Source organism: Mesoplodon mirus (genome assembly GCF_964341445.2).
Source record: "Mesoplodon mirus genome assembly, chromosome: 9".
Classification (NCBI taxonomy): Eukaryota; Metazoa; Chordata; class Mammalia; order Artiodactyla; family Ziphiidae; genus Mesoplodon; species Mesoplodon mirus.
Window position 1 is genome coordinate 46,470,618 of NC_138985.1, and position 25,187 is coordinate 46,495,804.

At 35.2% G+C, this 25,187-nt stretch overlaps 1 protein-coding gene across 4 annotated transcripts in view; it reads left to right on the forward strand.

The window, feature by feature from the left end:
* CRPPA (CDP-L-ribitol pyrophosphorylase A) overlaps positions 1-25,187 on the forward strand; it is a 299,753-nt gene that overhangs the window by 159,945 nt on the left and 114,621 nt on the right. For 2 of the 4 annotated variants that reach the window (XR_014295064.1, XM_082633139.1), the window contains exons 7-9: positions 4,094-4,168; positions 4,624-4,716; positions 24,944-25,075. Coding sequence is in view for 3 of the 4 variants with exons in the window: in XM_082633139.1 (XP_082489265.1) it covers positions 4,094-4,168; positions 4,624-4,716; positions 24,944-25,075 (300 nt within the window). In the remaining variant the exon portion in view is untranslated. Of the gene's footprint in view, positions 1-4,093; positions 4,169-4,623; positions 4,717-21,421; positions 21,488-24,943; positions 25,076-25,187 lie in introns of those variants that run through there. The other 2 variants (XM_082633140.1, XM_082633141.1) reach the window with 2 other exon arrangements.

The following is a 25,187-nucleotide window of genomic DNA, read 5'->3' on the forward strand; positions in this document are numbered from 1 at the left end:
TCAGTTTGTTAATATTTTGTTGAGGATTTTTGCATCTATGTTCATCATTGATATTGGCCTGATGAATATTAATTTTCTTTTTTTGTAGTGTTGTTATATGGTTTTGGTATCACAGTGATGCTGACCTCCTAAAATGAGTTTGAAGGCATTTCTTCCTTTTCAGTTCTTTGGAATAGTTAGAGAAGGGTAGGTATTAAGTCTTATTTAAATGTTTGATAGAATTCACGTGTGAAGCCCTCACATCCTAGACTTTTGTTTGTTGGGAGTTTTTTCATTACTGATTTAATTTCATTACCAGTCATCAGTCTGTTCAGATTTTCTATTCATTCCTGATTCAGTCTTAAAAGATTTTATGTTTCTAGGAATTTATCCGTTTCTTTTAGGTTGTCCAATTTGTTGGTGTATAATTATTCACAGTAATCTCTTGTCCATTGTATTTCTGTGGTATTAGTTGTAATTTCTTCTCTTTCTTTTTATTTATTTGGGCTCTTTTTCTTTTTTTCATGATGTGTCTCTCTAAAGGTTTGTGAATTTTTTTTAATCTTTTTAAAACCTCAGCTCTTAGTTTCATTGATTAAAAAAATGTTTTTTAAGTCTCCATTTCATTTATTTTTGCTCTGATTTTCATCATTTCCTTCCTTCAACTAACTTTGTGTTTCTTTTATTCATCTTTTCCTGGTTCCTTTTGGTGTAAAGTTATATTGTTTATTTGAGATTGTTCTTGTTTCTTGAGGTAGGCCTGCATTACTATAAGCATCCCTTCTAAAACTGCTTTCACTGAATCCCATAGATTTTGGAACAATTGTCTTTCCATTTTCATTTGTTTCAGAGTATTTTTTGATTTCTTCATTGACCCATTGATTGATTAGTAGTTTTTGGCTTAGGCTCCAAAACGTTTGTGGTTTTTTTTTTCCAGTTTTCTTCTTGTAATTGATTTATAGTTTTATACTGTTTGGGTCAGAAAAGATGCTTGGTGTGATTTCAGTCTTCTTAAATTTATTGAGACTTGTTTTGTGGCCTAACATGAGATCTAACCTGGAGAATGTTCACGTGTATTTTTAAAGAATGTGTATTCTGCTGTTTTGGGGGTGAAAGGTCTGTATATATCTATTAAGTTTTAGTGGTCTATTGTGTCTTTAAGGCCAATGTTTCCTTATTGGTATTCTGTGTGATATGTCTATTGGTATAAGTGGAGTGTTAAAGTCTCCTATTATCATATTATTGTCAATATCTTCCTGTATGTGTGTTAATATTTGCTTATGTACTTAGGTGCTCCTTTTTTGGGTGCATAGATATTTATAAGTGTTATAGTCTGTTGTTGGATTGATCCCTTTATCTTTATATAATGACATTCTTTGTCTCTTGTTACATTTTTTGTTTTAAAGTCTATTTTGTCTGATATGCATATTGCTACCCTAGCTTACATGGAAAATGTTTTCCATTCTTTCACTTTTAGTCTGTGTGTGTCTTTAGATATGAAGTGAGTCGCTTGAAGGTGACCCATAGATGGGTCTTATTTTTTTTTTTTTATCCTTTCAGCCACCTGTGTCTTTTGATTATAGCATTTAGTTCATTTTGATTGAAGTGACTGTTGATTAGGTATGTACTTATTGTCATTTTGTTAGTTTTCTGATTGGTTTTGTAGTTCTTTATCGCTTTCTTCTTCTCTCGTTCTTTTCCCTTCTCATTTGATGACTTTCTTTAGTGTTATGTTTGGTTTCCTTTCTCTATTTTTTGTGTATCTGTTAGAGGTTTTTGACTTGTGGTTACCATAAGGTTCATATATAACAAACTATGTATATAGTAGTCTATTTTAAGTTGATGGTGTCTTGAGTTCAAATGCATTCTAAAAGCACAACATTTTATTCTTACCCATGTTTTATGTTTTTGATGTCATATTTTATATCTTTTTACTTTGGGTATCATTTAAATAAATATTTTAGATACAGACGATTTTACTACTTTTGTCTTTTAATCTTCATACTAGCTATGTAAGTGGTTGATCTACTACTACCTTTACTATATGTTTGCCTTTACCAGTGAGTTTTTCCTTCATAAATTTCTGGTTTCTAGCTATGGCCTTTTCCATTTAAAGAATTCCCATTAACATTTCTTTTAAGGCCATTTTTGTGGTGATGAACTACTTTAGCTTTTGCTTCTGGGAAACTCTTTATCTTGCCAGGTAGAGTATTCTTGGTTGTAAGTTTTCTCTTTTCTGTACTTTGAATATATCATGCTAGTCTCTTCTGGGGCCTATAAAGTTTCTGCTGAAAAGTAGCTGATAGTCATATGGGGGGGTTCCCTTGTATGTAACTAGTTGCTTTTCTCTTGCTGATTTTAAAATTCCCTCTTTATATTTAAATTTTGACATTTTAATTATAATGTGTCTTGGTGTGGGTCTCTCTGGGTTCATCTTGTTTGGTACTGTCTGTGCTTCCTGGACATGGATGTCTGTTTCCTTCCCCACATTTGGGAAGTTTTCAGCCATTGTTTTTTCACATAGGTTTTGTGTCCTTGTCTCTCTTTTTCTTCTGGGGCCCTTGTACTTCAAATGTTAGTATACTTGATGTTGTATCAGAGGTCCCTTTTTTTTTTATTCTCATTTTTTAAAATTCTTCTTTTATATTTGTTGTTTTGATTGGGTGATTACAAGTACCCTATCATGCAGATTGATGATTCATTCTTCTTCATCTTCTGATCTCTTTTTGATTCCCTCTAGTGTATTTTTCATTATAGTTATTGTATTCTTCAGCTCTGATTGGCTCTTTTTTATATTTTCTTTTTAAGTTCTCACTGAGTTCACATTCTTCTCCCCATTCAGTGAGCTTATTTATTATTGTTAATTTGAACTCTTTATCTGATGAAACTGTTCGTTTTCATTTTGTTTAGTTCTTTTTTTGAAGTTTTTTTTTTTTTTTTTTTTTTCGGTATGTGGGCCTCTCACTGTTGTGGCCTCTCCTGTTGCGGAGCACAGGCTCTAGACACACTCACGGGCCCAGCCGCTCTGTGGCATATGGGATCCCCCTGGACCGGGGCACGAACCCATGTCCCCTGCATTGGCAGGCGGACTCTCAACCACTGCGCCACCAGGGAAGCCCCTTTTTTTTGAAGTTTTGCCACCTTTCATTTGGAAGATAGTCTTTTGTTTCCTCATTTTACCTAACTCTGTTTGTTTCTGTGTATTAGGTATATCAGCTACATCTCCTGGTTTTGAAAGAGTGACCTTATATAAATGGTGTCCTGTGGGGCCTGATGGTGCAGTCTCCCCTGGTCGTTGTGCCCTCCTATTGTGGTTGGGCCACAGTTGTTGCAGGCATGCTGAAACGATGTGCTGGTTCTTGGCCTGGCTGGCTGAAAGGTCTGGCCACAACTGCTCCAGGCCTGCTGATGTGTGGGGCTGGCCTTTGAGAGCGGGAGCCACTTTGGAGGGGTGCTGGTGCTGACTGAGGCCAGCCACTGGGTGGGGTGGGGCAGCAGCTACTTTGGAGAAGCCAGCCGGGTTGGGTGGGTTGAGGAGGGCTGTTCCTCAGGGACATACTGGGGTAGTGCACATGGGTTAACTAGGTTGATAACAGTGGCAGAAATGGCAACGGCCTGGTAGGTAGAAGAAGAGTTTGAAAAAAACAAAATGTTGCCTGCCAGTGCTTCTGTACATGGAGAGAGTTCTACCAGATTTCTGCCCCTCCAGCACAAGCCCTGAAATTAGTCAGTAAATTTCCTTTGATAATATCTAGGCTCTTTTCAAGGTGCTGTCTCTGTGCTGGGACTGAGTGAGTTTGTGTGTGAGCCTTTCACGAGCAGTATCTTGATTTCTCACAGCCCTCTACCTCTCCCGGATGTGCGCCCCACTGGTTTTCAAAGCCAGACGTTATGGGGGCTCATGTTCCTGGTGCAGGCCCCTCGGAATGGGGAGTCCAACGTGGGGCTCAGACTCCTAGCTCCTCATAAGCTCAGTCTGAATTATTTTGCTCTTATGCATGGTCCTTGGCGTTATGTGCCTATAGAAATTTTGTGCTCATAAAGTTGTTTATGCTCATGTTTGGTCTTTCTATCTAGTTTGTAAACTCTTTTTTCCTCTAATTTTTTCTCCTAGCATGTAAAAGTCATATCTGGCAGAGATCTTCAGCAAATCATCTTAGAGCAATGCTACAATTTTGTTTGTGTGAATGTAAGTAGTTAATACAAATGATTGAAAGCACTTGAGGATTTGTATAAATGTAATGTTTGACAAGTACTTAGTTTTCTTGTTTCTTAAGTATTTGAATTTAAGATTTTGATAGATTTGTGTTATTCAATATGTATTTAGAAATGTTATTTTTGTCTTTTGAAATAGGGAAATAACATTTTCTAACAACCTAGTTCACATAATGAAAAGAGGATGATATTTCTTTAGACGGTATTTTCAAATTTCTGATAAAAAGTAGATAAGAAGATAGGTTTGAATTAATGAATTAAAAAATTTTTAAGCTATAATCTTATGGGTATCATTTAACATTGTTTGAAAATTTAAAATTAAGCTTGATAGATATTTTGAATGTTTAAATGTTTAAAAGCTCTCCATTTTTCTCCTTGAATGAACTCTTAAGTCATTTAAGAACTTCTTTTATTTTTCTGGTCTTTCAGGTTATGACCTCTGATTTTGAAGAAACCCAGAAACTACTGAATATGCTTGAAGAGAGTAATCTTTCCATTTTACATCCTGTTGTTGTTATTTCAGTAAGTGAATTAATGCAGACTTTTCAAACTTAGGCTTTGTTCCTTGAAATTCAAGTTTTCTTTTTAACAAAATTTCATCCAACTGAAGAAATCCACCTAAACCCAAACGAAGAAACTCTTCTCATTGGGTTCTTGAATGCACTTTCTTGCTTTGACTAATCTGACTGCAGGTCCTTATTATTTCAATTATTTGGTTGAACTGATAGGTTTTCACCCTAGCAAAAATTGCATGTCTTTTCCTTCATTAGAATTTCAGAGGTTATTGCTGAGTTGACTTGTTATTTGGATGATGGGAAAGAACTTTATTTTAGTGTACTACCAGAATGACATTAGAGAAGAAATCCCAAAGTTAAAAAACTGAGGGGCACAAATCAGATGGAAGAAAATACTCTTAGGTTGTTTCATCTTCTCTGTTCCATGGACAGCAAAAGTAGAATGAGCAACAGATAAAAGAGAAGTCCTAGAAAAATGGCCCATGAAAGTTTTGGAGAGATCTTTTCTGTGAAAGCCTAAAAGTGTATGTTTCATACAGAATTTACTTGATTGGCCTTTTAAACTGTGCAGCAGAGGGGAATTTCAGAGGGCAAAACCAGGAAGTAACAAAATCAGAGCCCAGGACTGACAAACTAGCTGAGAAGAATCTGTTGTCAGCAGCATTTTGCTGTGGGAAGGCATTCCAAACATGAAATTCTCAAAACAATTGCTTAGCAATTGTTGAATTCATAAAGCTCAGGCCTGTGCCATAGTGTGGGAATTAAATTCTTGTTAGTTGAGATTATTAATATGGAATAAAGAAAATTTGCACTAAAAATAAGTAGCTCTAGACTGAGCCATGCAAGTAGAAACAAATTAGCAATTGAGGGAAGTTTGATTATTTCACCTCCCTATTGTATTTGAATTTTTTTTTTTTTTTTTTTTTTTTTTTGCGGTACGCAGGCCTCTCACTGCCGTGGCCTCTCCCGTAGCGGAGCACAGGCTCCGGACGCGCAGGCTCAGCAGCCATGGCTCACGGGCCCAGCCGCTCCATGGCACATGGGATCCTCCCAGACTGGGGCACGAACCCGCGTCCCCTGAATCGGCAGGCAGACTCTCAACCACTGCGCCACCAGGGAAGCCCCTTGTATTTGATTTTATGCCCTAGAGATGAGTTCCATGAGTTCTGCTGATCATGGAAACCCAAATTCCTCATTTGGATGATTTTAACAGAAATATAGATGTTTTCATTGAGATTTTTAGGAACAGCATGAAATGTTCCTAATGCTGAAGGGCTCTAAGTCTCCATAGGTTGGAGATAAATTCAGAGTTCTGTTTGGCTCCCTATTCATTGCTCCCCATTAACTTGCTTAGAAATCTCATTCATACCATGTCCCCAGATATTCTTCTGAAGAGGCAGAAGAGTACTGTAAAGAGAGCAAAGGCTTTGAATTCAAAATACCTTGGTTCCTTGGTCAAGTTACTTAACTTTTCTGAGGCTTGCTTTCCTCCTTTTAGAAATGAGGCTAGTAGCCCTACTTCTTAAATCACTGTCAGGATTAAGATGAATGAATGTAAAATGTAGTTGATATTATAGTGCTGGGCCCTTGGCAGCTATGCAATGTGAGTTTCATTGAATAGTCTAGCTCCTGCTCTTTCCAATTTGGATGAGATGAATCAAAGCTTACTCATGCTGCTCTAATCTGATTCCTGAGCTTCAGTCCTACATCGTTCAGCATTTTATCAGGTACTTCCATTTGAGTACTTGACTATCTTCTCACACCTAGCATGTCAGATCTCTCTCAAAACCACATTCCCGGTCAGTTGACTTCTCTTAGTGGCAGTATAGTTGCAGCAGGCATGCAGGTGGGAATCTGTGTCATCAATGAATTTTCCTTCTACCCCTTTCCTCTGCTTCTCTTCACCAAATACACACACACACGCACACACACACACACACAGCATTTTTAAGCTGTTAGTTCTTGTAGTTTATTGTTACTATTGTATCTCAAGTTCAGTCCTTTGTATTGCTTCCATAAATATTTGGATTTAGTTTTCTGTTGACTTCTGTAGAGTTCCATTTCATGTATCCTAGTAAATGCCAGATTTTCATTCTTTTTTTTGGCTACCTAGTGTTCTGTATTAAACTAAGGGAAAAGATGGACAATCCTCTAGTTAAGAAGGAAGTGTCTACGGGAACTAGTTTTAGAATAGTATTATTATAAGTCAGTATATGCTAAGTCAATATGCTATAAAAACTGTAAAATGTTCACTTTAAACTGGAGAGTTGTCACTCTATAGTTAATACTTGTCTACCTGTTATTTTCCCATTGCATAGGTAGAATCAGTGTGGTGATTATTAGGGTTATTATTAAACTTAATAGGAAAATGTCTCTAGAACATATCTGGCTTGGAGTGGAACAAATCACTGGAAAGGAAAGAATACTGCCTTGTTGGATTGAGAGTCAAGTAAATTGTCTCTGGATTTTTTAATTGTCCTGTAAATGATTGTGTATAGGCTTCAAATTTTTTTTCCTTCTGATGCTACTTTATCCCCAAATTGCCAAAAGGCCATTTCAGTTTCCCTGTGACTTAAAATTTGGCAGAATCATTCAAATATTCCCCAAATAAATAGTTGCGTGGAAAATATTATAGTGTAGAATAAAAGACTTAAAGTTGAGTCTAGATATCTGGGGACACAATTTTTACATTAGTTAAGTGGGAACAATACATACACGTATAGTGTGTGGATATGAAAGTATGAATACATATGCAGACATATACACATATATATGTAATTGAAAAGATATTATGTGAATCAGGTAGCTCTGAGGCTATGGTGTGTTTACTTTGCTTCTATCTGAATTACTTCTCTAGAAGATTAAGCCAAGACAAAAAGGACCCTACCATGGGGGATTTTTTTTTAAAATAAGCCTTTTTAAAGCACTTTTAAATTCTGAGAAGAGTCTGTTCATTTGCTTCCCTCAACAGGTAGATTTTATTCATCAGAAAATAAATCCAAAGTGACATCCGAGTCATAGAAAATTATCTCCATTTTTATTTTTTGATTATGTGATTCAATAGTTATTGAATACACGTATTGTAAATGTTTACGGGCCTATTTTTTCTTGGCTGACATGTAGTACAGTGGTCCTTTTTCCTATGCCATGGTTTATCAACTTTGATTTCCAGTCCATCTGAAGAGAGGAAGGCTTGGTAGGAATCAGTCAGATGAAAAGGAAAATTGTGGTTGAGTAGGTGTTTGTGAGGGTTTTTTCAACTCAGAGGGTATTTAGTTAAGGCTCTCATTTGCAGTGTCATCATGTTTTACTGTACAAGGACAAATATTCAGAAGAAATGGGACTGAAAGTCAGTTTAGCTGGGGCATTTGTTTGACGAAAACATTAGATCATGTTCTCAGTGCTAAAAAGTTGATGTCAGGACTACAGTATTGATGAAGCCCACATATCTCTTCTATTATATTCTTATGTAGATATAGAAAAATATTTTGGAATACCCTGGTTAGCTGTCATTCAGTAGTCATTCAGAAAGTACGTGTGACTTTCAACTTCATTCTGGAGTATTTACACCTTGGAGGGAGCTAACTACTAAAGGAATGGACAGTTAATGGTGCTGGGTTCTAGGTATTTAGGATGCTTAGGTTTTAGTTCGGGTTCTGTAGGGTTCTCGGTTGTTCAAAGATCAGAGATCAACTTCTCCCTGGATTTTATGAAAGCAAAATGGGTTAGGAAATACTTAATTTAGGAGGTTTTTGTTATCTAAGATAAACTGGCGTAGGTAGAGGCTACTGCTTTAAGATCCATGTAGAGAAAGGAACAAAATTTTAGCATGAAAAGTAGGACAAATAATTGGGATTTTATTTTAGAAGAACTAAGATATTTATTAAAATAATTTTATCTTCTATTTTTAAAATTTAGGTTATGTTTGCAAAAATAAACTTTTTTGAATGATCTTGTAGACATTTATTTGATAATATGTTGTGACATGCTTCATTTCAAGTGGTCATTTTTGTGAAAATATTTTTGGTTATTTTTAGTTTTGTAAGAAATATTCTTTATTACTACTTTGTTCACAATACCCTTTTGGACCATCTATTTAGTCATCATTCTTATATTTTTTTGATGTATTTTAGGTAGTCTAATTTTGCCTGCTTCTTAATTCTTTTTTTTTTTTTTTTTTTTTTTTTTTTTTGCTGTACGCGGGCCTCTCACTGTTGTGGCCTCTCCCGTTGCGGAGCACAGGCTCCGGACGCACAGGCTTAGCGGCCATGGCTCACGGGCCCAGCCGCTCCGCGGCATATGGGATCCTCCCAGACCGGGGCACGAACCCGTATCCCCTGCATCGGCAGGCGGACTCTCAACCACTGCGCCACCAGGGAGGCCCTGCTTCTTAATTCTTGATGATGTTGAATATGATTTAAGGAATTTATCAATGTTAATTTGATCAACTTAAAAAATCTTCTGTTTTGGTAGGTATAACTTAATTGTAGTTATAATGAGTTATCAGAATTTTCCAAATTTCTGTAGTCACCTGGAGACTGACGGATGATAAAATAGGTGCCAGCATTAAAGTGAGGAGAGATAGTTGGGTGGGGTCACTTTTTAAGTATTCTGTTTCTCAGTGCATCTGTGTGGCTTAGGATGACGTTTGTTATTGTATGCAATCTTTCAACTGTGAGCCTTTGGGAACACATATTTGGATAGCAATCACACCTTGTACTAGACTAGTCTCTACTTGAAAGAAAAAAAAAAGCCTTTTTAAGACTAGAAACTGGTTGGCATGAAGGAATTTTAAAAATTTAGATCACTTTCTGTGTTTTTTTAACAAGAAAAACCTTATAAACATTAAAAGCCAATGCTTTCTTTCGTAAAGTTGTGTAGGAATTATGTTTAAGAATCCTTTTCAGATGTGATTTTTGATGCTGTTTAGTCTATCACGTAAGTTATCAAGGAGGCAAGTTTTTATCCCGAGTTGACTGAAGTTTTTGTTAGCCTCTCTTTCTTGCGGTTACCAGGGGGTGGATAGTACTGCTAGCACCTTTTCCAGATTGCAGCTGTCAAGAGGGTCATCTGAAAGCTCTTTTGGAATCATCTGATACATTAACTATCAACATGGGACATGTTCAGTTTTCTATTTTCTACTCCTATTATTTGTTTTTGTTCACTAAAGTAATGATAAACAAATATTTAGAAAAGACAATATTTTAGATCTATTAGAATAGTAAAAGGTAAATTCATAAAGTTTCTGATATAAATATCATTCCAAAAAAACCCCATAGGCTTCTATTTAAATTGTACAAGACACAAAAGTGTTAAGAGTCTGAATCGTAGGTTGTCTTTGCTTAGAAATTAATGATCAGAGAGATGTTTTTTCCCCAGTAATGGAGGAGATTTTCAGAAGACAAGGCTAAGTGTAGCTGTTTTCCATCCAAGTTTATGTAAAATCAAATGTAAAACTGTCAAAAAATACTTTCCAGGTCCAGAAAATAAAATAGAGATTCCACTTTATTTGGATCTGGCAAGATTTCCACAAAATATCCTTTAGTACTACTATCAGATGAGATAATGGACAGTATATTCTTATTTATTCAGTGAGCATAGCTGATTCATATAATAGGCACCAAAAGTTTAATTTTTAAAAGCAGAAGGAAATTGGCCACAAATTTAAGTGGAAGTTAAAAACTGAGAAATGAAGCAAATTCTTTAATTTTACTTGATAAAATAGTTTATCACTTTCCACAGCAAAATAATTTTACAGTAATTATCTGGATAATTATCCAAGAGCTCTAATTTCCCCTGACAATGTAGACAGTATTTTTATTGGTGCTTTAGGAGAGATAGGAATCTTTTCATGAATTTACTTAAGCAAAAAACATAAATTCCCATATGGAATTTTAATGCTTTGAAAAACATAAATAAACCTTCAAAAGTGCCTAATTTAGTTCTAGTTACAGGGAAGTAGTTTATTGACATAATAGATCAGAATACATGATCTTTAAAATACTTCAAAATGTTTAATATTTGAACATGTCAGCAAATTAAAAAAATGGAAAACCACCATCAATTGACACTTGATACATTCACATCTGGGGAAACTGTCACAGAGATGTAAATTGTTTCCAGAAGGTTCCACACTCACTAGTGGCAGAGCCAGGAACAGAATCAATCCAATGTGCAGTTTATCATATACACTTGTTACTCTTATGCACTCATGAATGTGTTAAATAATAAGATGGAAAGAGATTAAAAATACACATATACACATATATATATATGTGTGTTTAAAATTTCTTCCTAATAAAGAACAAATGACAATTGGAAAAACACATTGATTCCTTCTTTTAAGTGCTAATGGTTTCTTTCTTTAGCTTCACAGGGAACTGAGTCTTTATTGAACTTAAGTTATAAAAATCTGTGGTCCTGTTAAATTTCCTAACAGAACCCAGCATGTATATTTTTCACTTTAACTCTTGTTCTATACATTTCATTCTGTTAACCTTATTACTACTGGACTAAGAAAGTGTGTTTGTAAGGCAAAATTTCTTATAAGACCAAAAAAGAGAGCACTTCCTATCATAATTCTTACTGCTTTCATATTGGGTTTACTCTTTATGGGGCAGTGTTTACCTTAGAACAATATTGGTTTGAACTGCACAGGTCCACTTATAGGCAGATTTTTTTTAGTAGTAAATACTATAGTACTACAGGATCCTAGTTGGTTGAATCCACGGATGCTGAGGAACTGTGGGATGGATGAGGATTCGTGTATTCGGAGGGCTGACCATAAGTTATGTGTGGATTTTCAGCTGTGCCAAGGGTTGGTGCCCCTAACCCCCCACATTGTTCAAGGGTTAACTATGAATGTTTCAGGTCCTAGTTTATTTACATTTATTTTTGAATGGATATTTTGTGTGTGTGTGTGTGTGTGTGTGTGTGTGTGTGTGTGTGTGTGGTTTAATAGCCAATGAATGACCAAGGGATTAGGCCCCATTCCCTCTTCTATTCCTGTCTCAACCATGTTGCTATTGTAGCCTTATGGATACCTTGATTTTTCCCTTAGAAAATTATAACTTTATTATATGTTAAACATCTGTGATGTCGTCACTTAAGATACTTTAAAGTTTTCTCTTTCATGTTTGTACACAGCTTCAGTGGCAGAAATGCAATCACTTCCACAAAATTCTACAAATGTTTTCATTTGTTTTCTTCTCGTATAGTAAGTCTCAGGTATTTCCTGCCTAAATCAATAATAAAATCTAAGTAAATATTGGTTTAAGATACCTTTAGAACCTTTTTGCCCTTTCAGTCACTAAGGGATTCATATTTAACACAAAGATGAGGAATGATGAAGTCATTCTTGTAGGAGGTGTTGAATAGAAAGAATTGACAGTTTTTTTAAGTTTTAGGAGATCTTTGCTTCCAGTGGTTACTAGAAAGTTTGTGTTGTTGGATATAGAAATTCCCTAAGATTAATTGTGATGGACATGTAACTGATGATGTGTAAAGAACTGATTCTCATAGGACATACCTTCTGGTAGTCTTTCTTTTAATGAATAAAGGTTATTTATTTTCAGATAGAATGATGTTCTAATGGATGTACAAATAGAATGAATTCCAGAGAACTTTTTCTCTGTTTTCAGAATAATTTTTTTTTTCTTGATTAAGCATGGAGTTTGGAATCACTAATTTTCTATTTTAAGTAGTTTACTAAACTTGGTCAGATGAGCAAAGTTGTTTGTGAATTTATTTGCCAGTGCTGTCCTAGCAAATCAGTTTATAAAATTTAACATGAAATGAATAGGAGGCAAAATAAATGAAAATAGCCTCCTTTGTTAAGTGGCTTACATGAATTTTAGCCCTAGAAAAGGAAATAAACAATTGGTTTGGTCATTCAGTTTTTAAAAATTATGTCGGGATTTCTTTTATTAGATTTTTTTTGTGCACTGGATTCTGTTTTAAACAGTGGAAATGGCCCTTAGCTTAATTATGTTATGGTATTTCTTTACAAAGATGGGACCAAATATATTTTCCGTACCGTTTATTATTTTTAAATTACATGTTATACTTCTGTAATTTATTATAAATATATATGTTAATATGAACATAGCTAAGCCTGACTTTGTTTATAATATCTAAAAGGATTTTACTTCATGGAGTAAACAAAATTATATTTTTGTAAAGGAGGTGTTGGATAGAAAGAACTGGCTATTTAACGTTTTAGGAGATCTTTGGCAGGGTAAGGATGTGAACCTGGAGTGGGATTCAAGGTATAGGTACTAGGTGTGTGCAAATCACACACCTATTAACCTTGTCAAGTTATTTCCTGTCTCTGAACTTTAGGTCAGAATTTTTATCTATAAAAGCGCGGGATGTTCTTGATTGCATCTAAGTAGCTTCTCTTTCTAAAAATATTGTCTGTACTACAATATTTTGTGATGTCTTTTTACTTTTGTATGATCCACGATGGATGTCTTTTACATAAAGATATAGTAGAGCAATTTAGATTATTACAGTCATGTTCAATATGAATCAGGTGGTAGGATATTCCTTTTTTGAGCAATTTTTGACACCTTTCTGTACTTTAATCCTTTTCACAAAACTCATGGGATTTTTAAAATGGTTTCTCTTGTGTTTTTACCTCTTTCTTATTTATCTTCCTCTTTCATAGTCTGGGTTTTATTGCATTAAGTCTAGCTCTTCCCTTTTTGCATTTATCCCTTTTTTTCTAACAACAGTTGCAAGATTAATTTTTCTCCCATCTCCCAAGAAATCTATCCTTCCATGTGTAGCCAGGTCCTACCTTCTGAAAATGATTTATTAATCATTAAAACTCACACCAATGCTGTTTCTTACTAATTCATTTTAAACTTACTTTAGGTGCTGTCTAGTTAGCACTTTACAGGGAACTATCCTGGTCTCTTCATTATCTAATTAGTTGCTTAATATAAATTCATATAGCATTTACTGAACATCTGTGTGTCAGGTATTTTGACATACATGTAGCTTATTTCATAATGTAATACTTTTTTAAACTACATCTTACTTTAGAAGAATGAGGCATTTCCATATGTGCTAATTTTCCAGATTTTCATATCTTGATCTGAAGTAAGGAAATAATTTTATTTAGCTATTTTTGTTTTTGTAAATGAAGATTCTTAATAATATGAGCTTAATTAAAAGATGAGTTAGCCTGGGAAGTGATGCAATGGTTGGGAGGTCACAGGACTCTGGTCACTATCTGTCCCTTCTATCCACCACCCCAAGGTAAGAACTGTAATTAGGTCTGTTTGAGAAAGGGGCAATTTAGCCTGGAATAGAATATCAGGATAGATCTTCTTAAGTATAAGGGAGAAAGCTGAAATTTGGAAGGCTGAGTGGGGTCTGAGTCTATGAGGAGTAAGAGGAATAGCATTTCTATTTGGAAAGAGTAGCACATAGGATGGTTAGAACTGGAAAGAGCCAGTGTATCTGAAACAGAGAGAATGAATTACACATTGGGGAGAGTTAAGGTGAGAACTACACAGGTCTAGGTCAAGGTGGGCCTTCGAAGTTTGAACTCTATAAAGGAGTACTGCACAGTAGAAATTGATGTGATCAGCTTTGCACTTTACACATCATTCTGGATGCAACACAGGGAATGGACTAAAGTGATCCAGAGGGATTCCTTGATGCATTTGATTTCATTTAGAGGCTATTGCAATAGTCTAAGAAATAATGGTGGTGGCTAGGACTAGGGTAGTTTTATAGTGAATGTGCAGAAATGGCTAGAGTCAAGATATATTTAAGAGATAGAAGTACTAAGATTTAGTACTTCATTTAATAAGAGAGGAAGCATAATCTCTGATTTTATGTTTTGTGAAATTGGGTGCATAATAGCAAAATAGGCAACATTAGAGAAGGATCTTTATGGTTTGTTTCTGAAAGCTGAATAGGCAGATGATTATTGTGAACTTGTTGGCAGAAATAATTAGAAAGATTTCACTCATATCCAAAAGCTTCCTAGGTGCTTGTGTGTTGGTGTTTTATGTGTGTGTGTGTTTGAACAGAAGTTTTTATCCTAAAACCTATACTTGGAAAGGCAAGTTACATGCCTCCAAGGCCTCCTTAATAATTGAATTTTAATAGAATTCCAGGTATAAGCACAATTTAAAATACCTTTCAGATTATAATGTGTTTGCCAAGTTATATAGTGTTTGTATTGATGGATCATGTTTTTTACAAAAGTTTCTCTGTACTAATGCTACACATTCTGAGAAAAAACAAAAACAGTAAAACAAATCTTGTCCATGGTTTGAGTCATTAGCAGACAGGAAGATGGTTAGAATATTCCAAGCCTAAGCAGTATTCCCTTAGGATAAAAATCTATAGCTACCTAAAAATAGATTACTTAGGCAGTTTTCTGGAAACTCAACTTTCTTTTATTGAAAGAATGGAAAGGTGATGGAATTAGTGCAAAAAGCTTCTTGTTCCAAACATCCTTTGGCTTGAACTCTACTTGCAATAAGTTTATACGTGACACTTTTGAAAAGTATAGCATGATTCAGTTTTCCAGGCACCACAGGTTTTATTTTATGGGATTTTGAAGTTTATACTTATTCTACTCAAATGCCAGGATACTTTATTCACTGGTACCTGCTAAGGTAGAATGCAACAAGTGTTGCCAGGATAATCCTAGTGTCAGTAGTGGAAAATTCTTATTTGGGAATGACAGGACTGTTAAGCCTGCCTGTCTCTTCTGAGTACTCTGAGTAGTATACCCATTTCTAGATCATTTGAGAAAGAACTATAAATGTCTTCTGAAAAAATTCAATGTGTTTATGGTAATAACTGAGTTCTAGGATTTTTGCTCAACCAATGAAAATATAACTGATCTTCTGTTTCTTGTTCTTCCCATTTGTAAGAAATGCAACTCTCACGACATTTATAATTCTCAGAACCCCACCCCAACCCCAAATGTGGCCTGCTAATGCATATTATTAGTATAATTATGTTAATGTTAGTAATAACAGACACTCATTGAACGTTTGACATGAGTCACTATCCTTTTCTTTTAAAGTAAATAATCCCATTTAATCCTCAGAGCAATCCTAAGAGTTGATTATCATAGATGCTATTATCCGCAGTTCAAGAATAAGCGCTGTGCTCATTTCACTTTATCACATGACATGGATGAGGGATGTCAATACTTGCCCTTTTCAAGTAACAATAGATTGTTAAAGAAGAAAAGGGTCTGAAAAATCGTTTAGTAGAATGCTCTCATTTTACAAGAGATAATTGAGGCCGTTTTCTTTCCCTGGATCTGAGATAAATTTTTTATATTAGGCGTGTCAAATTGTTCTTGTAGAGGGCCAGTAATGCATACTTTAGACTTCATCGACCATATGGTCTTGGTCGCAACTATTCCACTCTGCTATAGTGCAAAAGCAGCCATAGACAAGATGTCAAAGAATGTGTGTGGCTGTGTTTCTATAAAACTTCATTCACAGAAAACAGGCAGGAGGCTGGATTGACTCACGGGCCATAGGTTCTCGAACTTTGGCTTAAATTTTCAATCCGAAATGATCTATTTGCCACAGTTACTTAGTACCTTTACTAAAATATCTGTTAGACATTCTGTAATAGACATATACTCTCTGGGTCATCAGTCTCATGATTTAAAGTATTGCTTGTATGCCAATTCCTACATTTTTACATCCAATTTTCATTATTCCTATGTTTTGACAGGAATGTTTAAGTGCATGAAGTTTAAAAAGTTTGTAATTATCTTCTTCCTTGCAAGAACCGTCCCTCCCAAAAGTGTCTCTTTTGTTTTCAGTTTTGACCTCATCACAGCCACTATAACAGGTTTTGCTAATTGCAAATCTACTATGTTACTCTCACTGTCAGGAAGGGAAAAATTTTCCTCTACCCCTCTAAGTTCTTTTGGCTGGTCTAATAATTGATGCAAGGCAGATTAACAGGAGAAAAAAAATTTTAATTTTGTATGTGCAAAGGTACCCAAGAGTAATCAAAGCAGCCTGTTGATATACCCTTTTAGGCAAAGAAACTTAGGCTTCAGTACTAATTAGCGAAGAAACTAAGCAGAGTGTGTTTACACAGACTTCTCAGCCCTGAATTCCCTGTCTCTGGCCATAAGAATGTCTGTTTACCTCCTGGTACAGGGAGGGTGGCTTCCACATGGAAACTTACTTCCTGCTTTCAGGGGGACAAAATGGAGGCTCAGAGTGTCCTTGTACCCACTGGTTCTCAAGTAACTTTAATTCAAAACAATCAGTATGTCAAAGTGGTATATTTTGGCGTGGCCTGCCCTGAACCCCATCATTATTTAAACCTTCTAGACACTCCTCATCCCCCCTGGACAAAGCTCAGTCAGATCATAAAGGCTTGGGCTGTTTTGGCTCTTGCTTAATTTTATCATCCTTATTCTTCTTTCTTCACTGAGCAATTTGCCCTCTGGTAATACTGAACTACTATAGTTCTGCACATGTACTGTGTTACCTGACACATCTGTGTTTACTCTGGTGAGTCTTTCTACCTGAGACACCATTTTTCTAGTGCTTGCTTGCTTGACTCCTATTATCCTTAAAGTATGAGTGACAGTATTTTGTCTTGGAATCCTTTCTTTATATTCGTGTGCTCAGAGTCTTTTTCCCGTTTTGAAGACAGCTTGTGTAGACATTCAGAAATGTTTATTGACTTGAATTTGCCTTGACATTTCCACTTACAAATGTAGGTACATTAAAACAGAATCAGTTATTCTTAGAAATTCAAAGTGTTATAATGGACTTTTGTAGTAGTTTGCCCCAATGCATAGAGTGTCTTTACTTGTGAGCTCCAAAAATACCTGTTTTTTTAAAAAAATCAGAAAATGCTGCTCTAAATGGCCTGCAGACAACCTTAATAATAATAGCAGTAATACATTTTATCATGTATGATGAAATTTTGACAAGTCACTAAAATACATGAAGATTATATACTAAGCTCAGTGAAGAATCACACACCTGTTCCTTATAACTTCTTCAGTGATTTGTATTCTCTGACAATTTTTCTCAGAGTTTTCTCAAACAGAAAAATAAGTAAATAAATAAATACAGAGTTAAATGTTTCAGATAATAGTAGCTAAACAAATCAGTGCTTCATATTGGGATTGCTTTTAACTTTTGGTTCTAAAATTTGTTACAGACCATACAGATGTTACTTAAGTTAATTGTAGTTGTACATAATGCTTCAGATAATTGTATTAATAGCAAAATACAACAGTGGCAGAGTTATGTCCTTATAAGAGAATCAATCTTGTGAAATAATCTGAAAAAGATTCATTTTATGATTTTTTTTACATGTTTTAAAGTAATACTCGGTTTTTCTATTGACTGTTTAAAATATGAAGTTCTCAAGTCCCTCCCTTCAGGAAGCTTTGCACAAGCCTCTTAGATAGCCTCATCCACCAGAGGGCAGACAGCAGAAGCAAGAACTACAATCCTGCAGCCTATGGATCGAAAACCACATTCACAGAAAGATAGACAAATGAAAAGGCAGAGAACTATGTACCAGATAAAGGAACAAGATAAAACCCCAGAAAAACAACTAAATGAAGTGGAGATAGGCAACCTTCCAGAAAAAGAATTCAGAATAATGATAGTGAAGATGATCCAGGACCTCGGAAAAAGAATGAAGGCAAAGATTGAGAAGATACAAGAAATGTTTAACAAACACCTAGAAGAATTAAAGAACAAACACCTAGAATAATTAAAGAACAAACAAACAGAGATGAACAATACAATAACTGAAATGAAAAATACACTAGAAGGAATCAAGAGCAGAATAAATGAGGCAGAAGAATGGATACGTGACCTGGAAGACAGAGTGGTGGAATTCACTGCTGCGGAACAGAATAAAGAAAAAGGAATGAAAAGAAATGAAGACAGCCTAAGGGACCTCTGGGACAACATTAAATGCACCAACATTCACATTATAGGGGTTCCAGAAGGGGAAGAGAGAAAGGACCCAAGAAAATATGTGAAGAGCTTATAGTCGAAAACTTCCCTAATGTGGGAAAGGAAATAGCCACCCAAGTCCAGGAACTGCAGAGAGTCCCAGGCAGGATAAACCCAAGGAGAAACATGCCGAGACACATAGTAATCAAATTGGCAAAAATTAAAGACAAAGAAAAATTATTAAAACATGAAGTTCTCATTCCATTACTTTAATCTTTTAAATAAGGATCTGAAAAAAAAAAAGTATATACAAATGTAACATCTTTACTGGTACTGTAAAACTCATTTACTTTTTAATTCTTTGAATCAATAGAAACATTTAAACCTTTTCTATGGTTGATATTTTAATGCAAAGTACTATTTTATTTTATTTACTACCTTTTATTAAATGCCATTATTTCCCAACCTACTAGCTTTGCTGGTATTTTATTTTGTTAAGATTTACAAATGAGTTGTTAGGCATTTGCTCTCAGTTTCCATGATAGCTTAAAACGTAGTTTCTATTCATCAGAATTAGGAGTTGAATTTCATGATGGCATTGATTTAAACTTGTTCTAAAACAAAGTGATTCAATATTAAAAGCTTGTTTTTTCTTTTTAGAAGTATAATTTATTAACTTAATTTTCATTAATAAAATCCATGTAATTCATAAGTAGTTGAAGTGAGATGAAAGTTTTTCTGAAGTTTTTGGGGCTTTTTTATCCTTAAGATAAACTCTTACTTTGATTTGCATAGTATTGGCCAGTTTCATCAATTTTTAGATTTCCCTGATATTTCTTTTGAAAAGTGATGTTTTGAAGATGTTGGGCCTCATTCATACAATTTACTTTTCTGTACACATATGTTGATAATTTTGAAGTGTCTCTTGTGTGGATTCAAAGAACCTCTGGTCTATCTACCAATTCTTTCTAACTCAATTATTTGATAATTACCAGAACTTTCATTTTGACCATCCTTCCTTCTACTTTGGTGGGCATTAAGCAATGCATTACTTGGATATATACATAAGCTTCACAAATTGACTTTTTTCTTAGTCAAATAAACAAAGAGTTTGTTTTCTCTTCTACCGCAAATCCTGACTCCCTTCTCAGGCCTTCCTGTGAACATGGACTCTGGAATGAGACAGAAGTGTTAAATGTGGTGTTATGGAACATTCCTGATGTTTTAAAGAATATTGTACGTGATATTAACTATTGTCCTTTAATTAATGTACCTGTCCTCAGTGACAAGTGAAAAATCACATTTTATAATATGAAAAAGTAATTGGAGTTCATTGGGGACCAGGGGGTATATTAAATGGTTACTAAGACAAATATAAAGCATGTGTAGAACTGAATGTAGAAGACATGAGGCAGAGAGAAGCCTTTTCCAAACTCTGAGTGCCAGAAACCTCGCCCACCCACAAAGCCATGAAGTTATCCACATGTTAAATGTTTAAGCAGTTTACTATTTTATAGGAGTGAATTTGCTACCTTTAAAAAAGATGAAGTTACATTCTTTTTTTGGGGGTGGGTGGGTAGGAAGAGATCCATATCTTTTTTATGTAAGCATGAAAAAGAACATTTAGAAATGGCATCCTAACTCAGGAATATTGTTTTTCCTATAATTTACATGTAGTAAATTAGTGAATGGTGCAAAAAGAGACCAAAGAATATGTATTTGGTGTAGCTATAAGCAAATCTGCAGAACTCAACCTAGGTGAAATGTTTTGCTACATTTCAATGGATACAAGTGCTTGTATCCTGTCTAAACTGTTTATTAAGGCAAAAACATTTACATTTCTTGAGTTATCGTGACCATTTTGCAACCTTCTGCTACAGTTGTATAAATCTGTCCTGTTTTTAAAATGAAAGTTGATTGTATTGTACCAACTCAATGTTTTCCTGGACCTCATAAGTAGCTGGTGTATTTTAGAATTCAAAATTAGTAGCACAGTGTTATGTATATGCTTAAATTTTATGTTATTGGTATTAGGAAGTACATCTGCTGGAGATTATCTTCCGGTTTTTATGATGTCATCAGACTTTCTCACATGGTGAAAGAGAATTTTGAGATGCATCCTACTTCTTCATGCTTGAATTTTATCAACCTGATTATATACATTTCATAAGGTCAATATCCGTATCTGTTTCTTTAAAAGTGACATATGTCAGCTACAATAATATTTAGCACATACTAAGTATTTAGAAAAGCTGCATTATTCTCCTACTTCTTTATGTCTTAAAGTTTCCCTATAATTTAAGTACTTGGTTTGGTGGTTTGAAAAAATTAATAACCATAAACCTCTATTAAAAAGAATTAGGAGACCAGAAGGGGGAGCTCTCATGCCCTGAGATTATAGCAGAGCCCGACAGGAAGAAGAAACACTTCTCTTTCCTGGTGAAGACTCAGTGAATAGAAAGTCAGGGACTCTTTGTTTACTATAGCCCTCCAACTTCCTTTTCCCCCTCAATAAAAGCCTTCTCCTTTTCTTGCTGTGTGAGTATTTGCACATGGCTCACCATGGTTGCAGACACTGAATCACAATTCTCTGATGATCCCAAATGAATAAACCCGTCTTTGTTTTAGGTCAACAGTGGGGTAAATAGGCAGTTTGTAGGTATATAAATAGTTTGCCCAGAATTCACTTTTGCGCACTATTTCCTTAATTTGTGGAATCTATGGTGAACAGAATTGACCTGATTTTTTTGAGTGCTGTTAACATTTTTTCTTTTCAAGGAGCTAGAGTATGTTGAATCTTACAGACCTATAGCTGGAGTGAAAGCCTTCCATTCCTAGTTTAGAATCTCATGACTTGGTGAGAACTTTTAAAAACTATTGTACATATAGCATGTCCTTCAGTTCAACCTAGATGTTCTATGCTACAACATCTGTTTCTGTAAGAAAAATTAGCTTCTATGTCATTAGTAAATAAAGGAGTTAGGTCCATTTAATGTGAAGTTGCATCAGCTCGTGTGCAACTTTTCCTAGATAGAAACAGCCAGAAAAACAGGAATAGAATTATAACCTTGGGAGGAAAGAGAAACACCCTCGACTCAGCTGCTGCACTGGAAGCAGAAGCCTTTGACGTTAAAAAAATTTTTTGTCTGATGTATTAGTTTCTAAGAGAAGTGCAGTCAAACATTCCTCTGTGTTTATGGATTTGGATATTGTTTTCTCATAATTCAGTCTTTTTTTTGCTTTGTGTTTTAAAATCTATGTTCTTAGTAATAAGGTTATGGTTATTATAAGTTTTGTTTTTTATTATGTACTGTTTTTCTTTATCTGTATTCATGTTTGTTTTTTTGGTCTTAACCCTATTATTGCTACAACCTTCATTTTGGGTAGTATTTGCATGGTATGCCTTCTCATACCAGTACATACATAAATGTCTAATGAAAACTATCTTATCCTGTAAAGTACATACTTTCAGGATAGTTTTCATTAGACATTTATATTATAACTAGAATATAGTTAGATTTTTCTTAAAAATCCAATCTGATAAATCTGTCACTTAAGAAAGAGTTAAAAAGTGTTACATTTATCTTTATTATTTTTATATTTGGGATTATTTCTACAAGCTTATTTTTTTTGTTTATTGCTGTTGGCCAATTGTTTTGTTTGCTACTTTACTTTCCTCCTATGCATTGTTGCATTGATACAACTAATCCTTTAGTCCCTCTGCAAGTTTGGAAACTATACAATATAATTGTATATAGCTTTAATTAAATAGCATTACTTTTCTTTTTTTTTTTTTTTTTTTTTTTTTTTTGCGGTACACGGGCCTCTCACTGTGGTGGCCTCTCCCGTTGCGGAGCGCAGGCTCTGGATGCGCAGGCTCAGCGGCCATGGCTCACGGGCCCAGCCGCTCCGCAGCATGTGGGATCTTCCCAGACCGGGGCACGAACCCGCGTCCCCTGCATCGGCAGGCGGACTCTCAACTACTGCGCCACCAGGGAAGCCCCAGCATTACTTTTAATATACATAAATAGCTGTAAGTTAACCAAGTGTAAGGTCTCTAATTTCTGTCCTTCAAAAAAAAAAAAGATTCAGCACACTTTATCTGTTGAACGTTCTCATTACAATATAATCTTGTCTCGAGTTTTAGGTTTACCATTTTTTAGACTCCCAGAGTTATAGTTTATTTTTACAATTAATAGTTAATGTAATTAACTGGTATTTAAAAAATTAATTTTAGGCTCTGTTGTAGGACACACTTTAAGGAAAATTAAAAATGAGTACCTGCTCCCAGCTCTGACTTCCCGGAGAGGTTCCCCAGCTCCTGGCAGCATGTGTTTCCTCCTGGGCCAACCCTAATGGCAGCTTCCTGGTGCAGAGCTCATTCCCAGTTGTATCATAGTCATCGTTCCTTCTCTAATTAATGCATTACCAGCATTTCCACTCTTTAATTTCTGTGCATTTTAAATTTCTGTGCAGGCTATAATTACCAGTTATAGTGGTCTTTTCTGCTCCTTGTGCTATTTTTACACAAACTGTCTCCCTACCACCCACCTCCCTTACTTTAGTGCAAGATTTTTCTGAACTCAGATTTTGTCAGGAAGACTTGTATTAAACAAGAAATGTCTGTCTGTCTAGCTATCTATCTAGGCTGGCAGTAAGGTTGCCCAGGTTGTGTATTGCGAAATTCTAGGGCATTCCATTCACCTAAAGTATGTTGGGCAAGGTGGCTGCTAGCATTTCATGGTATCTGAATAGTACAGGTAATTACACAGTTAAAAGAGTTAAACAGTCCTCTGAGACTTTTAACTCCAAATAGTAGTATTGTTCCCCAGCCCAACTGGTATGGGGCTATGTAGTGATTGGGCCATATGGGCTCCGGAGAGACTCTTACCCTCAGCCTGTCCCCTGGCTTCAGATCCATACCGTGACTGCAGTTTCCAAAATTGCCTCAGTGTTGGGGAATTAGCCTGCTTTTTGTAGCAAGCACTTCACAGCAGTTTTAGGTTCAAACTCCTAAGAGTGGAAGCCTTTATAGCACTAGTTTGACCAACTTTGTGAAAGACTACAGGGCAGGGAAAAAGGCAGGGCAGAGGTGAGTGTGTCTTCTGCTTTAGCTCCTGAGCTCATCATCTCACATGAGTTTAGGGACTGCTTTTTTCTCCCCACTTCTCCCTTTACCTTGGTTTCTCAGGGGTGAGGGAAGGAGATCACAGAAGGTGGTATGTGAGCTATCCTTTCAGAAGGCTTCAGCTGCAAATAGGGACTGACATCTTTTGCAACAGCTAATAGTCATTAGCTTCCAGGTACCAGCAAGGGGAACACCTGGCTATAAGGTGAATTACTTTGAAGGAAGGTCTAGTATTTATAGTTCATTCACAATTCTTCCAGCCTGGGTGTGGTTCACCAGTCAGGAGTTAGTTTTACCATAAGTAATGCTACCTGGTAAAAAAAGCTGAACTTTCACTTTCATAAGTTTTCAGGGAAACAGAGCTTAGGGGAAGGTGAGCCCAGGGTTTCAGGGTTACATGGTCTTTTCTTCAGCTATTCAGCAGATAGAAAAGCCTGAAACTATTCTTTCTGCTTTTTATCTTCCAAAAACATTTTTTTTTTTTTGCTTTTCTTCTTTTGGTTTATGAATTGGACATTTTTAAGGGAAAAAGTCTTTACTGTTACCTTAGATTTCAAGAGGTAGCAGCTATATGTATATGTTTATAGAAAAGAGCACAGATCACCCTGAGACCTTAAATTTAAGTGAAAAAGAATGCTTAAAAAATAGTCACTTGAATAATTTCAAGAAAAACACTAGCACTGCTAAAAGAATTCTGTATAAAATTCTTCTGGATTTACTTTAAGAAGTAGATTATTATTAAATTCCAATTATTACTTTGAAAGGGATTCTTCTAAAAAATTTTATGCATTTGAATAAGCAGTCCCTTGAATTTTATTGTTATTGTTAATTTCTTAAGCTATTTATTTCTATCTAGCCTAGTTTCAAATTACAAATTAGGAAGTAAGTTGAAAGAATTGATGAAATCATATATTCTTTATATCAATACACTTGACTCTGACACAAATTGAAATAGAATATTAGCATTTTATACTTTTTGATTAGTGTTTACTGCATCTGTATTTATAAAGGATGATTCATTTTATTAAGTATTTATGGGTTGAAATGATTAGAAGTTAATAAAATGATAAAAATAATTTCAATATTATATGTGTTTTAAGCTTCTTTAATGTCATACTTTTCAAGGGAAACTGAATGGTACTCTGATTGTTACCTTTTATATTATTTTGCAGGTGCAATTTCTTGATTATGAATCAGTACCATTTGGTCAGAAAATGGAAAACCTAATGCAGATTAGAAAATTTGCCAAGGAAGTGAAAAAAGCAAATATTTTATTATATGGCCTTCTCGTATATTACCCACAGGTAGGTAAAATGTTGGTCTCTTCAGATTGTATGTTTTTTAGACTACAGTTTTATTGGTGGGAACCTGATTTTGTTAAAAGCAAAGAAATATTTTTAAAATTTTGGGTTGGAA